Here is a 17,341-nt window from a genome sequence, read left to right on the forward strand (position 1 = left end):
TTAAAATGAAAAGAGAGCGTTAATAATGAACATTTTGTAGTGAAAGAGCAAATTTTATTACTTTCTCTCTCTCTCTAACTGTCTAATGCTCTTTTTTTTTGAATTTGTATTTCAAAAAAAGAAAGAAAAAACAGGAGTTTTGTTTTGCTATAAAACAATTTTAATGAATTCTACTTTGTTAATTTTTGTGAAACACACTAGTGAGAAAGACTCCAGAGTTCGTGGCAAACGGTTGTTGTTCGTTGTTGTGTTCACTCACTCGGTCGTCGTCTGTCTATCTCTAACGTAGTGCAGAAAAAGTAAAAAAAAGAAATTTAATAAAAAAAGGCAATTCTTTTGAAGAAGAAAATTTGCCAATAGAACAAATCACATAGAAGTGCATTATAATAAATAACATTTTATTAGTTTAAAGAAAACAAATAGAAATTTGTTAAAATGTCTAAACCCCAATCGGATGCTGATAAGCGCAAGCAAATCTCGGTACGCGGCATTGCAGAGGTGGGCAATGTCACCGAAGTGAAAAAGAATTTCAATCGTCATTTGCATTACACTTTGGTTAAGGATCGTAATGTGGCCACTTTACGCGACTATTACTTTGCCTTGGCCAATACCGTTAAGGATAACATGGTTGGACGTTGGATTCGTACACAACAACACTACTATGAAAAGGATCCTAAGGTAAGTTTGGACAATTTCTTTGAGCATTGCGATCATAATGATTCTTCATCTTCATCATACATTAGGTGAGGTTAGAAATACTTGGGGTGTAACTAATTGTATTCAGTAAACTTGATACAACATTTTATGTTGACCAGGAATATTGAAGGTTATTTCAACATAAATTTCTGTTGTACATACCTATATATAATTTTGAATTTCCTTAGTATACCTAAAAAACTTAAAAACAGGAACGCAATTTTCCATGCGCAACTCTGACAGTCAGTCGGTTAGTGTCCCCCCCCCCACTCCTCAAAAAATTTGATTTATTTAATTAAGAAAATTCTACCAGCATTTTCTTATAATTTCAAATATTTTTTTTATTAAAAGTCTCGTAATCTCTTACGACATCTTTTCACTGATCAATTATAATTTATTCTTTATTCTATTTCTATTCTTATTCTTGTTTATCATTTTATCTACATATTTATTTTGCTTTTTTCTTAAGAATTTTCAATTCAAAACAAACTGCAGAAATAAATATAACATCAAGTTTAGATCTTTTTTTTGAGGATTGTGGCTGTTATTCTTATTGTCAGGGTTGTTGCTACTTTTATTTATTTTTTGTTGACGTCCTTTGCAAATTTGCCAATTCGTTTAGTTTTTTTTTTAATCTATATATATAAAAATGAATGTGTGTTTGTATGTTTGTATGTTTGAACGTTATAGACTACTAAACGGCTGAACCGATTTTCTTGAAATTTTCACAGCATATTCCTGCATGTCTGGAATAGGTAATAGGCTACTTTTTATTTCGAAATTTCAAGTGGGCGATGAGCCACGCCCACATTAAGAAAATATAAAATCCGTATATTTTAGATAATATAACAGTTAGAGTCCTCAAATTTTGTCGGAGCCACTTTAGTGTCAATATGATCATTTAGGACAAAAAGTAGGCGGACTAGCATTAGGGGGCGTGGTACCTCCCATATAAATTAAATACAAAAATTCGTTTATCTGGGAAACTAATAGAACTAAATTCTTAAAATTTAGCACGAAGAACTTTAACATCCATATAAACATTTTGGGTAATAAATTGGCGGACTACCCATGAGGGGAGCGGCACCTCCCATATTAATTAAATACAAAAATTCGTTTATCTGGGAAACTAATAGAACTAAATTCTTAAAATTTTGCACAAAGAACTTTAACATCCATATAAACATTTTGGGTAAAAAATTGGCGGACTACCCATGAGAGGAGCGGCACCTCCCATATTAATTAAAAACAAAAATTCGTTTATCTGGGAAACTAATAGAACTAAATTCTTAAAATTTTGCACGAAGAACTTTAATATTCATCTGAACATTTTTAAGGAAAAAAGAGCGGACTTTCATCTGGGGGGCTTGGAGCCCCCATATGAATAAAATAGAAAAATTCGTATATCTGAGAAACAATTAGAGCTAGAATCATTAAATTTTAATTGAAGAACTTTGACATTCACCTGAACATTTAGAGTATAACGGGCGGACTTCCAATGGGTTACTTGGTACCTCCCATATGAATTAAATACAAAATTTCGTTTAACTGGGAAACTAATAGAACTAGATTCTTCAAATTTTGAACAAATTATTTTAATAATCATCTGAATATTTTGGAGGAAAAAGGGCGGACTTTCATCCGGGGGGCTTGAAGCCCCCACATGAATTAAATTCGTATATCTGAGAAACTATTAGAGCTAGAATCTTCAAATTTTACATGAAGAACTTTGACATTCATGTGAACATTTAGAGAATAACGGGCGGACTTTCAATGGGGGGCTTGGCACCACATATATGAATTAAATACAAAATTTCGTGCATCTTGGAAACTCTTATATTATTCAAATTTTTTGTAAATAGATAGAAACTGGCGAACTTGCAATAATTTGCTTGACATCTTTCATATGTAACATATAATAAATCTGGTATTTATTTATACATATTCCTTTTAGGGTAGCAAAGCACACTGGGTATAGCTAGTTTTTTATAAAATAGAATAAAAACAAATACAACACTACTACAGTCACACTAAATAACGAGATCATTGCCAACCCCACTCACTAATTCAGCGACACAAACTGCAAACATATCCACAAAGCACATATGATGATCGTTTTGTTGGCCTTAAAATGCACCAGACGGACGAATGTACAGACAGTCAGGTCAGCAAATTGTATTTGTAACAGGGAATTGCGTTTTTTAAATAATTTCAAAAATCACTTTCACTTTTAGTTTTTTTGTGGAAAAAGCGTCACAATCAGTTTGTTATTTCAAGTACTTACATACACCACTTGTTGTTAAGTTGTAATGAAATTTATTATTTTTTTCAATCTTGATTGTAAATCAACAAAAGTGACAGTAGATGGAACGATACTACCCAGCAAAAAACAAAAAAACGAAGTACTTCCAAAGAATTACATTTATCACCAATTCAAAAGTAGCACAAAATGTATTTTTAAAATTCTGTGGAAGTGATGATTAATGACTTCCAAAGAAGTCATAATAATTTCTAGTTTTTCAAAACTGAAGGTATATTTTTTTGTACTGACATTTTTATGAGACTTCAGAATCTAATTATTCCTACGACATCACTTCTGCAGGTCTTTTTCAGTGCTTCCATGAATTGAAATCTATTTCTTTATCGCTTCTTTGGAAGTTCATTTTTTTGCTGGGTAATACTGTAAACAAAATAAGTTTACGAAAAATTTGGGAGTGGATGTTGTTTGCAATATTTTTATTTAAATTTTCGTTGTCTCGTAATTATGCTATTTACTTTTGTTATGGAAATGTAAGTCATCAGTCAGTAACCTCCTACAAGAACCTGTATAAATTGTTTTGTTTTGACTTTAGGTTGATACAGTTGTTAACTTATTCAGGGTTTAAATCAGTTATCGAGATCGATATTAAGCAAACTTTCCAAAAAACATCCGACTTTGATTATGAGAGCCGATAATCATTTGTATTCGACTTAAAATATTCCGTTAAATGTTTTGGAATATATTTTCGTTTATAGTAATATTTCAAGAAAATGCATTGTAGAATTCATAAATTATTAAAAATTTTCTTTAAAATTGATCCATCTTGGAAAAAGATATTGGGGCCAGTTTTTTAGTTCTAACTAAAGGAAAAACTTTTACTTAAGTTTTAAAAATTTCATATTATTTTCAAAACATAAGTATTTCCTCCTTTCCTTAGGGAGAACACTAAAACCCGGGAAGAATAATAAATTTTGAAGTAGACTTAAACAGTTACTAGCTGCCTATTTGTACTTTATATGAGAGGTTCAACAGATTCTGTTTTTGTTTTTCTAGTTGGCAATCCCACAAAATTTGTATTTTGTGATAAGAATTTTGAATTATGAAAAATTTTGATTTAATTGGATCTTTAGTTTTGATTAAAAAGTCGTTTTTTGTTCAAAATTTTAATTTTTAGAGAAATTTTAGTCAAAATTTTAATAATATGTCTGTCCAATAACTAAAAGTTGTTACTAATTTTCACAAAAATATTTGAAATTTGTATTGAAATACAAAAACAATTTTTGATTATTTGTAAAAATTTTTTGTCAATGAACAGACATTACAATTAAAAATCTAAATTTTTAAAAATCGAATTTTGAATTAACGAAAATTTTGTTTTTAATAAAAAATAGATTTTTGCTGAAAATTTAAATTTTTAACGAAATTTTAGTAAAAAATTTAATTAAAATTGAAAATTTAGATTTTTATTGAAAAAGTGACTTCTAAAAAGTGTTGAAAATCTAGTTTTTGGTGAAATTTGAATTGGATTTGAAACAAAAATAGAGATATATTGAAAATTTTGATTTTGAATGTTTGTATTTATTAAATATTCGAAAATTTTGATTTTTTTAAAAATTTTAATTCTGAGGAAATATTTAATGTTTAAAATCAAATTTTTTTACAAAAAAATACGATTTTTGTAAAAACATAAGGTTTTAGTAAAAGTTTTAATAATAGTTACACAGAACTAGTCCCATAAGTGTTGGCAGCGTTTTCAATTCTGAATCTATATATGAATGTGATCTGTTACTTTTAAACAGTATTAAATTGACAAAAATTAACAGCTTTTGGATATTCCCGAAGACAAAAAGAGCTGCAAATGTTGACAAGTCATGTTATTTCGGTATAGATACCGGTTTAGATTTAAATTCTTTGAATGTAGTTTATAGCGCATTCTGATCTGAATATTTTCAATTTCGTCGTTATTGTTCTGAACGAAAAAGAATCACAAATAAGCTTCTTTTCCTATTGCCATTAGTTGAAGTCTCAAATTTTTAATAAAGATTTTCTTTCAAACCGAAAAAAGTTCTGGTTTTAATTTTTTGTGAAATAAATAAAATATTTCCAGTTTCGGTCATTCCGATCAGTTTGTTTTTAATTCTATAATTGTTATCCCGATTATATCGTTTTAGCTTCTCAAAATTCTAATAAAATTTTTTTATATTTCTAATAAATTACAATTACTAGGAAATTTCAATTCCATTATAAAAGCTGAAAGTGGTTTTATTCGTTTTCTAAAGAATCAAAATACAGAAACAATTCCATTTTCGATCATAATATAATTCTGTGGTGATTATCTTTGAAATAACTTTTTTATTGTATTATTCGCTTCTGTCATTCCTAAAATGTTTAAGTTAGTCAATACTTCAATATTTTTTTTGGTGTTTTTCTGACATATTTTCTAATTATAAGTTTTGAAAATATAATCATTTTAGTAAAGTTTTTACGAATTTTCAGAAGCCAGGTTTCTAAACATTTGCTTAAGTTCTTTTTTATTAATTTTCCAGATAAATTTTATCATCGTGATAAAGCACTTTTAAAAATTATATATATAATTTGATTTAATCACTGCTAAATATATTTCAACTTATTAATAAGAATATTTTAAAATAATTTTTATATTTTTTATTTTAAATTATTATAAATATATTATTTATTTATTTTAAAGAAATAAATGAAACGTTTAGGGATTAAACTGCTATAAAAATTTGTTAGTCACCTAAATTTGCAAAAAGAAAATATTAAAAAATATATTCATATGTATATATACTTTATGTATTTAAAATTCCATTTTGGCACACTATCATGTAGAGATGTCATGGTTAGCAATGTTACCAGGCGTAACATGCACGTGCTATTTCAAAAAACTATGAAAAAAAAAACGCACAAAAAATCTTATTGAATAGTAAAAACAATAATTCATTATTGAAAAGGTTATTGGAAGGTGGTAGCAGTACATTTTGAAGTCAAGTACTCTCCATTGAAATTCGTTTCTGACAAATTGTCCTTCTCTGAAAGTCAAGTTAATTTAAAGTAAAAAGTCCAAAAAAAAATTAAAAATAAATAGGCGAATACAATTATATATTAATTTGTTTGTTATATTATGAATAATGTACCAAAGATGTTTTTGCTTTTTTACTTATTCTTAGACACAACAATAAATAAAAGTAATTTGCATTTTGTATACTAAGAAAACTAAGATGATGATGATGATGAATGTACAAAACTAAAGAAATAAATTTAATAGAATAGAACAAGTAGTATATATTTTGGCATTAATTCAACTTAATAATTTTAACATTTTTTTAAATTGTTTAAGAATTTTGAAAAATATACATATTTTATTTAAATTTTTTTTAAAATTTTCCTTTTCTAACTTTTACTTTTTAACTATTCAATAAATAATTTTATTTTTATTATCATAAACTTTTTAAATTGTTTAATTTATATAAACTTTACTTTTTTGTTGAGTTGTAACAATTATTAAACGAAATAGAACGTTTTTTTTCTTCTAATATATTTCAAGGTCATTGAAAGGTTATTGCTTTAGAATTAGAAAAAAGACCAAAGACCAAAACAGAGAGACAATATCCCAAAAATAAATGTTTTTTTCTTTATTTTTCGTTTTTCATTTTCTATGTTCTATTTATTAGACTCAGAGCAATTTTTTTGTGTCGTTTTGGGAACCGACAGACAATTTGTTCTTTATTATTATAAAATGCTCTAAATAAAACGCACAAGAGGGAGGAATGTTTGACATATTAAAATAAATTTATTAATAGGGAATAACTACATAAAAGTTTTTCATTTATTTTTTACTATTTATACATAGTTCATTATATACTACATAAGTATGTATCTAGTTATTTAGGTTTACTTGACATAAAATAGAAATTTGTTGTGAAAGTTTTTCCCTTAGTTATTGTTTCATTTATGTGTATAGGTATAGTACGTTAGAGTTATTCTAATAATAATTTGTTATTTTTGATTATAATGGAAGATTTTTCGATTTTTAATTATTAATCCATAAAGTAATAAATTTCACAGAATTTCATTCCGATCGAAAGTGAAATTATAACTTAAAAATAAATCGATAAAGACTTTAATCTATTGTCAATTCCACGTTGAAAATGTGAAGTGGTTTCATTTTGAAAAAGTTGTAATTTTCCATTTTTGAAGAAGAAAATTAGGAAAGATAATTCCACTTTCGATCGGAATAGAATTCTGTAACAGGCCTGTAATTAAGAAAAATTTAATAAAATGAGAATTAGAAAATTCCCCCATTTTAAATCAGAAATAGGGAAAGAGATCTTCTGCATTCGTAAATAAGATCAAGCATGCATAAAATAATAAATCAGATCAGAACTGTAGACTAGACTATATACTAGATTATAGACTAGACTATAAACTAGACTATAAACTAGACTATAGACTAGACTATAAACTAGACTAGACTAGACTAGACTAGACTATAGACTAGACTATAGACTAGACTATAGACTAGACTATAGACTAGACTATAGACTAGACTAGACTAGACTATAGACAACTATAGACGAGACTATAGACTACACTTTAGACTACACTATAGACTAGACTATAGACTAGACTAGACTATAGAGTAGACTTTACTAGTCTAGACTATAAATCTAGACTATAGACTAGACTATAGACTAGACTATAGACTAGACTATAGACTAGACTATAGACTAGACTATAGACTAACTAGAGACTAGACTATAGACTAGACTATAGACTAGACTATAGACTAGACCTATAGACTATAGACTAGACTATAGACTAGACTATAGACTAGAACTATAGACTAGACTATAGACTAGACTATAGACTAGACTATAGACTAGACTATAGACTAGACTATAGACTAGACTATAGACTAGACTATAGACTAGACTATAGACTAGACTATAGACTAGACTATAGACTAGACTATAGACTAGACCTAGACTAGACTGACTAGACTATAGACTAGACTATAGACTAGACTATAGACTAGACTATAGACTAGACTATAGACTAGACTATAGACTAGACTATAGACTAGACTATATACTAGACTATAGACTAGACTATATACTAGACTATAGACTAGACTATATACTAGACTATAGACTAGACTATAGACAAGTCGATGGATTAGTTCGAAGGGCACGTACAAGCTTAGACAATAGATTCGTCCATAGACTAGTCGATAGAGAAATACATGGGCGAGTCAAAAGGCTAGACCATAGAATAGTCAATAGATTAGTCTATAACCTAGTCCAATGTACGATAATAAGTACAAAGACGAGTCAAAAGGCTAGTCCATAGAATAGTCACTATATTAGTCCATAACCCAGTCCATAGAGAAGTACATTGGCGATTCAATATAAATGTTAGATGCCTGTCTTAGACTGAATGAAAGTGATAGAGGACAAATTCCTCACCTGGCTTTTTGTGTAATTTATTTCTTAAAATATCTAAATTTGGGTAACGATCTCTTAATAAAAATCCAATATATCGTACTTATATTATACAATTTAGCTATGATCTTCCTTTTGAGAGATTAAGTGATCTCTGATCTTCAATCGTGATCAAAAATTTTTATTTCATGAAAATATATAATTATTTCATTTGGTGTTTCTATAAACTCTTCACAATATTATTCAAAAAAGTATTAAGAAGATTTATGGTTTGCTTTATCTATAGACCAAAAATAATTGTTTTGAAGTGTCGTACTTTGGGTTTCAAAAATGATCTTTAATTTAATTTAAGGTCTATGGACTTATTATCTTTGTCTAAAAACAACAAAGAATAACAAATCTAGTAATTAAAGACAAAAATGAAAAAGAAAACACCCAAATATGACGCTTGACACTACAATGACTTTGAGAATCGAGAATTATAGAAAAAAACAAACAACATCTGAGATTTCAAAATCTATAAAGAAAATTAAAAATATTGCAAATATTACATTACAATATTACTAAGCGCCACTTTTCAAAGTACATACTAACCAGATGAATCCAAACCGCAACACTAGATATTTTTAAAATAAAAAGTGCAATCTTTGAAAGTACATAATACATACAATTCTAAACAGCAATAATTCTTATCATTTTATAAGTATGTCTAGGATTCTCTAAACACATAATAAATATTGAAAACAATTCTAGTAAATAAAATTATTAACACAATTAGAACTCAATTGCTATATTATTTAGAATCTACAAGTAGGTACTTTTGATGATAATTTTTTGCAATTGACCTTTTTTTGAAATAATACTTTGTTTTTTATACATAAAAATATTTGTGTACTAAAAACCATGACGGCATTTTAATGTAAATCTTACAATTGTATCAAATATACTAAAAACTAAATTTATATTTAGAAAGAAAATCACAAAACCTTATCAATTGCAATAAAAAAAATCATATAAAATTTTTTAGCATTATATAGGTAGAAGACACGTTTTCAACTAGTGTTCATATATGAATGTACATGATTGATTTTCTTATCAAACGTTAATAATCATTAAAATAAATCTAATAATTGCAATATTTATTATTAAGCTCTATTTTTATTAAATGGGGAAACAAATGTCATGCAAATTACAATAAAATACATAATCATATTATTTACTAAATTAGTATAACCGGAGATAATAAAATGTAATGTTACACTTTAGACCAACATAGTTGACGCGCGTGTTTTTACCGGCTGATATTTGTTTGTTAACATTGAAAATAACTTGACCTAGACCTAGATCGCCTTTGAATAACTTTGTAAAACGTTTGCGACTTGTATGCAGTTCGAGATGCATTTTAAAGTCACTAAATGTCTGCGTGAACAAGGAATTTAAATACAATTTTTATTAATTTTGTTCAAATTTAACCTTTAACCCCCATTATCTCAATATCTGGCTATATTTTATCGTAAGGTTAAATTGACAGTTTTCATACAAAAATTATTTTAACCGGCAGAGTATCTACCGGTTAAACGTTAACCGCAGTTGGTGTTAACGGGGGTAATTCGAATAAAAGTATACATTTTTTATTCAAAATTTTAATTTCAAAACATAATTTTTTGATAAATAATTAAATACAGTTCCCTAGAGAAAAGGGAATTTTCACAAAACTAGTTCCGTGACTGGTTCTCGGGCATTTGGGACCAGTTTTAACATCTTATATGAAAAGTTTCAGCTATTTTATGGTTAAATCCAATGAATAATTTGACCCCTTTGGACTCTCTGTTGTATATTATAGAATTAATATTTTATAATACTTTAAAATTTATCGAAACTTTTTTTACCAAATAACTTTTAAATGCAAAAATCGGTTTGAGTCATGTGACTTAAAATGGAAAGGAACTGATTCAGTAGTAGATTTCTATCAGTTCCTTAAATGATGCTCCAAGGATGTCTTCTAGTTCGAACACTTGAAAGGGATCTATCACTTCAAAAATGATTCCTAGTCGAGCTTTCTTTCAAAGTTAAATTAAAATTTGCAACACTTCAGATTCAAAATTAATCTACACAGGCCAACAAATTGTTAACCCCAATGACTAAGCTGCGCTAATTCCGATCCTGAACTCAGAATTTACCCCATCCCATCTGGTTTCAGATGTTGTGTCATAAACTTTTTACCATATTTGAAACCTTATAAATGCGTGAAGAAACCTTTATTTAAAAAAATTTGCTGTCATATGGAATTCCAATGTGTCGACTGTTATATCTTTTTTGATTACCGAAATATCACAAATATCTCTTAAAAAACTTTTTGAGTTGTTTAAAAATCTCTTGTATTTGCTGAGTCCTTTGAATAAAGGGAATATGAAGCTTTAGGTTAACATATCTCGAAGAAGGGAGAAGATATAACATAGGTAAACCATTATTTTAAAGTCCCCGATAGGACTTTCAGATGACATAACAGATTTGATCTCAAATATAGCCAAAAACACGTGTTTTTTCAGACACAACAGCTCGTGGGGGATAAAATCTAATTCCAGAATTGGAATCAGCATCCTCTACAAAAGTATACTTTGTTTTCTGGTGATCGACTTTTTTCAAATTTTATTGGCCTGTGTTTTCATTATGATTCTTTTACTTAAAATAAGAAAAGTAAAAAACGTGTTTATTATAAAAAATGTCTTTTTGGACCCTTTTTACACTATTTTCTAAATTTTTTTCACTGTTGCCAAATTTCACGTCATTTTGAATAATTTTAGTGCCAACAAACTTGACAACTTTTAGCAAATTTTCTTTATTTATAATCTTTACGTAAATTATTTTTAATATAAAACAAATAATCACGAATAAGGAGATAAAGGAGATAATTAATTAGTTTTCATATTTTTGAAAACTTGTAGAAATTTTGAATTAGAAAATCCTGTAAAAATAGTCCTAAAAGTTTATACTGTTGACAAATTTTACAACATCTAAAAGTATTTATTAATAAAAACATCGAGGCAAGTCCATAGATTACTCAATTGTGACTAGCCAATAGACCTGTCCACTAGGACTACGTAATAGATTAGTCAATAGAAGAGTTTATTATAGTAGCGTATCTTACAGTCGAACTTTAATAACTTTGCTTCCCCATGTGTAACACAAATTCCCATTAAAGCTGTTTCAAACGATGTGCGTTTGTGTGTGGCAAAATACATAAGTCTGAAAACAACATGTTGCACTTGATTTTACTGTTCATTAATAAATGACTATTTTTATAAATTGCACACTGACACATATTTCAAATGCATTATGCATCTTAGAGATACTCGTTTTTATAGTCATTCAAAATGAGAGCAAATTAACCAAATGAGATTTCCTATAAAAAAAAATTCAAATGCAATACAATTTTTTCGTTTAAAGAGAATTTCTACTTGTAGAACTCATATTTAAGAGCGTTTTGCTGAGCATTTTTATATGTAGTTTCACGACGTACTGCCAGATACAACCTTCGATTTTTTTTTATTTGTTTAATTATTCGCTAATTTGCTGAATTTCTTTAATCATATCGTTTTATTTTGAACTGATAGTGAAAGTATTTTTTTGGGTTTATCAATTAATTGCAAAAACATTTAATTTTTTGTGTTTGTTTATATTTTTGTTTGTTTTTCAAGAATGATCGGTAATGTGATTACAGGCGCAAAATAAATAACGAATGTAGACATAAATAATAACGATAGATATGAAAACTTTTTAAAATTTAGCGCCATTTTTATATTTAAAACACTACTTCAATATTAAATTTGTTAAGTTTTAACAAATTTCCAAATTTACTTTCGGATTTTCGATTTTTTTAAAGCGCTTGTGTTCTGAAAATAATTTAAAACTGATTTTTAATTTTAAATCAGAAATTGTAAGATGTTGGACCCATAATTTAGAAATTAATTGCAGATTATCTAACAAATTTATTTGAATTTTTTAAGAATTCTCAAGATTTTTGAATTAAATATAAAATTTTGGAAGATATTATTACATCATCATCAGGTGTATTTATGACTCCCATATACAGCATATTTAAACTACGAAAAGCTGAACTAATTCCTTTCTGATCAAAGAATGTAATTTGACGAAAGTATTTCAAATAAGATGAAATTTGTTAAAAACTCAATCAAAGTCCAATTTTTAATAAATCATGACAACTTTCAAATCAAAAACTTTCTCATTCCATTAAAACTTTATAACCCGAAAACAGCAAAATTTAATCTCCCAACTATCTTCATTTCATCTTCTAGCGTGTTTACTATCTTTCTTTGGAGTATTATATGGGCCGCTCGCTCCAAAACACCATGATCAATTTGGGTATTCAAAGCGAATGCGAAGAGGCCATGTACCAGTTGGGTCTCGATATTGAAAACTTGGAGGAGATGGAAGAAGATGCCGGTTTGGGTAACGGTGGTTTAGGTCGTTTGGCTGCATGTTTCCTTGATTCTATGGCCACCTTGGGTTTGGCTGCTTACGGTTATGGTATTCGTTATGAATACGGTATTTTCGCCCAAAAGATTAAGAACGGCGAACAAGCTGAGGAACCCGATGATTGGTTGCGTTTTGGCAACCCCTGGGAAAAGGCCAGACCCGAATTTATGCTGCCAGTCAACTTTTATGGTCGTGTAATTGATACACCCGAGGGCAAGAAGTGGGTAGACACACAAGTTGTCTTCGCCATGCCTTATGATAACCCCATTCCCGGTTATGGCAACAACCATGTCAACACCTTGAGATTGTGGTCTGCTAAGTCACCCATTGATTTCAACTTGAAATTCTGTAAGTTTTATTGAGATAACCAAAAGAAATATGAATAACTTATATTAACCTTCTCTTCCAGTCAACGATGGTGATTATATCCAAGCTGTTTTGGATCGTAACTTGGCTGAGAATATTTCTCGTGTCTTGTATCCCAACGATAACTTCTTCGAAGGCAAGGAATTGCGTTTGAAACAGGAATACTTCATGTGTGCCGCCACCTTGCAAGATATCATCAGACGTTATAAGGCCTCCAAGTTCGGTTCTCGCGAAGCTGTTCGCACCAACTTCGATCACTTCCCCGATAAGGTGGCCATCCAATTGAACGATACCCATCCTTCATTGGCCATTCCTGAACTTATGCGCATCTTGATCGATGAGGAACACTTGACCTGGGAGAAGGCTTGGGATATCACCGTCCGCACCTGTGCCTACACCAACCATACCGTCCTTCCCGAAGCTTTGGAACGCTGGCCCGTTTCTATGCTCGAGTCTATTTTGCCTCGTCACTTGCAAATTATCTATCACATTAACTTCTTGCATATGGAAAATGTTAAGAAACGCTATCCCGGTGACATGGACCGTATGCGCCGCATGTCTTTGGTAGAAGAAGATGGTGAGAAACGCATTAACATGGCTCATTTGTCCATTGTTGGCTCCCACGCCGTCAACGGTGTAGCTGCTATTCACTCTCAAATCTTGAAGGATGATCTTTTCCGTTTGTTCTACGAGATGGACCCCCATAAGTTCCAAAACAAGACCAATGGTATTACTCCTCGTCGTTGGTTGTTGCTCTGCAACCCTGGTTTGTCCGATTTGATCTGTGAAAAGATTGGCACCGAATGGCCCGTACATTTGGACCAATTGGTAGCCTTGAAGAAGTGGGCTAAGGACCCCCAACTTCCAACGCAATGTTGCCCGCGTTAAGCAAGAAAACAAATTGAAGTTGGCTCAAATTTTGGAGAAGGATTATGGTGTCAAGGTCAACCCTGCCTCTATGTTTGATATCCAAGTCAAGCGTATTCACGAGTACAAACGTCAATTGTTGAACTGCATGCACATCATCACTTTGTACAATCGCATTAAGAAGGATCCCACCGCCCAATTTACCCCACGTACCATTATGATTGGTGGCAAGGCTGCCCCTGGTTACTATGTTGCCAAACAAATCATTAAATTGATCTGTGCCGTTGGTAACGTAGTCAACAACGATCCCATTGTTGGTGATAAACTCAAGGTAATCTTCCTTGAAAACTACCGCGTCACCTTGGCCGAGAAGATCATGCCTGCTGCTGATTTGTCTGAACAAATCTCCACCGCTGGTACAGAAGCTTCCGGTACTGGTAACATGAAATTCATGTTGAACGGTGCCTTGACCATTGGTACTTTGGATGGTGCTAATGTTGAGATGGCCGAAGAGATGGGCAATGAGAACATCTTCATTTTCGGTATGACCGTCGAAGAAGTTGAAGCTCTTAAGAGAAAGGGCTACAATGCCTACGATTACTACAACAGCAATCCTGAGATTAAGCAATGTGTTGATCAAATCGCTGGCGGTTTCTTCAGTCCCGGCAATCCCAATGAATTCAAGAATATTGCTGACATTCTCTTGAAATACGATCACTACTACTTGTTGGCTGATTATGGTGCTTACATTAAAGCTCAAGATGAAGTCTCCAAGACTTACCAGGTAATATTAAAATCCATAAATATGTATGTATGTGTTTAGGCAACTTTCTATTAATGCTTTGTTTCCTTTTATAACAGAATCAAGCCAAATGGTTGGAAATGTCCATTAACAACATCGCTTCCAGTGGTAAATTCTCTTCAGATCGTACCATTGCCGAATACGCTCGTGAAATCTGGGGTGTCGAGCCCACTTGGCAAAAGTTGCCAGCTCCTGAAGATGCTCCTGCAAATTAAACAGCTTACTACCCGTATTTATTATTGGGAAACTACAACTATTTTTTTAATATAAACATTTACTTTTAAGTTTTATTATTTTATTTTTTTGTTTTCATATTATAAAAAATAAAAAGAAAATCGAAATCTCTCTATAATTGTAAGAGAAATACAACGTAAAAAACAACTAATAAAATTGCAAGTGTTTATTTTCTTTTTTAAATTTTAAATTATTTAATAGGAGATATCTTTAAATTTCTTATAAAATAAAACACCTGTACCTACCTTATAAAAACAAAACTCCTCAGGAAAAATTATATAAATTTCAAAAAAAAAAAAAACTTAGTTTGAATTTGAAAAACATACTTATTAAACTTTTAGTAAAATGTTGTTGTAATGAAAAGAATTTTTAAAACAAAGAAATCTTTAATAAAATATTTGAAATATAAGTTGGAAAAACTTGAAAATTTTAATATATTCTTGTTTTTTTAAATAGATATTAAAAATAGTCGAATATTTTTTTTAATATGTAGTTGATTACGAAATGAAGTAAACAATTCAGATTTTGTAATTTTACGGTTGTTCCAAGCTTTAGGTTAAGATATCTTGAAGAAAGAAGAAAATATAAATATAATATTTATTTTAAAGTTGATAGATTGAACTTTCAGATGACATAACAAATTATATAAATAAAGGTGTCTTCGCACTGTAAAGCGTATCAAATATTGCCCAAAACGGGTTTTTTCAAACTTTGTGACCCGATATCTGGAAACACTGATGTGATGGATAAATTTTGAGACCAGATTCGTATTCAGCGCTGCTTAATCCTTAAGAAAAGTATACTTTGGTCTCTGGGTTAAATATATATTGGCCTGTGTTATTGAAAATCAGCAGGTAGCATTCCATATTAAATGTTGTAGTATAATTTTAGGCTACTAAATATTACTTTTAGTGTTGACAACATTTTAAATATTTAAATCGTTAAAATTACTTGATTTGTACAAAATGTTTAAAATTCTAGAAAGTGAAACGATAAATTCGTTTGATTCAGAATGTTGCCATTTCGATCAGATCGTATAATTTGAATAAATTACATAAATGAATATTGTTAAAATTTAATTTAGAATCAACATTAGAACAATCGACTAAAGTATTTGGTAAAACTTTTTAGTCCAATTGAAGGCAATTTTTCGATTAGTTTCCACAAATTCAAAAATATTTTCTAAAATCTCAATTTGTCTACAAAAATCTGCACATTCAAAAGCTATTGATCATAAGTTTTACATAAATTGATATTAAAAGATTTAAAATTTCAAAATAGCATCTATATTAGACTAAATCGACTAAAAGCAATTAGTTTTTGACAAAAGATTTTGGTCCAATTTAAAGCAACTTTTCGATTAGTTTCCACAAATTTTCCAAAAACCTCAATTTGTCTACAAAAATCTGCAAAATTGAAAGCGATCGATCGTCATAACATTTTCAAAACATTTTAATATTCTAATAAAAATTTAAATTTTTCATATAAAATTTTAATAAAAAAAATATTAAAAATTTTCTTAAAAATTGAAATTATTCATATAATTTGAAAATTTTCATAGAAAATCCAAAAATTTTTCACAAAAATTAGAATTTATAATAAAAATTTTAATTTTTAAATTATTTTCATCAAAATTCAATGTGATGCCACCATTACTTTTGTAACCATTTCTGTGGAATACTATAGTGTTTCTAAAGAACTATTAAGGAGTTTTCAAGGAACTAGTTCTCTGACACTAGTTATACATTGCTCCTATAATACTACAATTGTTTTTTTCGAAAGATATGTATAAGTTTTCTAAATGTAATTGCAGTAAGAATGTATAGTCGTGGTCATGGCCAACCAGAGATTTTCTAAAAGGGGAGTTATGTGGGGGCAAGTGCAAATATGTGCCTATCCTTATAAATTTTGTTAGAGAGACTTACGTCTACATACATTAACGTTATTTATGCAGAATTTCATTGTGTTTATAAGTAAACTTTGACCTTCAAGTCAATTTCTGAAGGGGACTTTGTCAAATGAGGCCCGATCATTACGGCAGTACCATTTATACTTATATAAGACTAAGTTTTGCCGATTTTTGAAGAGATACTAGAACATCTAAGATAATTATGAGCTCAAATGCCCTATTCGGGAGGTACGGTTGTACGGGGGTTA

The 17,341-nt window shown here is 29.6% G+C and overlaps 1 protein-coding gene across 1 annotated transcript; it reads left to right on the forward strand.

Annotated features, from left to right (window-relative positions):
* The first annotated feature begins 176 nt into the window (after positions 1 to 176).
* On the forward strand, positions 177 to 15,346 carry LOC119611963 (glycogen phosphorylase-like). The gene is given in 5 exon segments (XM_037967669.1): positions 177 to 678; positions 12,735 to 13,263; positions 13,325 to 14,136; positions 14,138 to 14,932; positions 15,010 to 15,346. Coding segments are annotated over 5 exon segments (2,535 nt in total). The 5' UTR covers positions 177 to 435; the 3' UTR covers positions 15,166 to 15,346.
* The last annotated feature ends 1,995 nt before the right edge of the window (positions 15,347 to 17,341 follow it).

This window comes from Lucilia sericata, unplaced genomic scaffold (assembly GCF_015586225.1).
Source record: "Lucilia sericata isolate MDLA Ls3-8-SP2 unplaced genomic scaffold, ASM1558622v1 Contig001567F_arrow, whole genome shotgun sequence".
In the NCBI taxonomy this organism is placed as follows: domain Eukaryota; kingdom Metazoa; phylum Arthropoda; class Insecta; order Diptera; family Calliphoridae; genus Lucilia; species Lucilia sericata.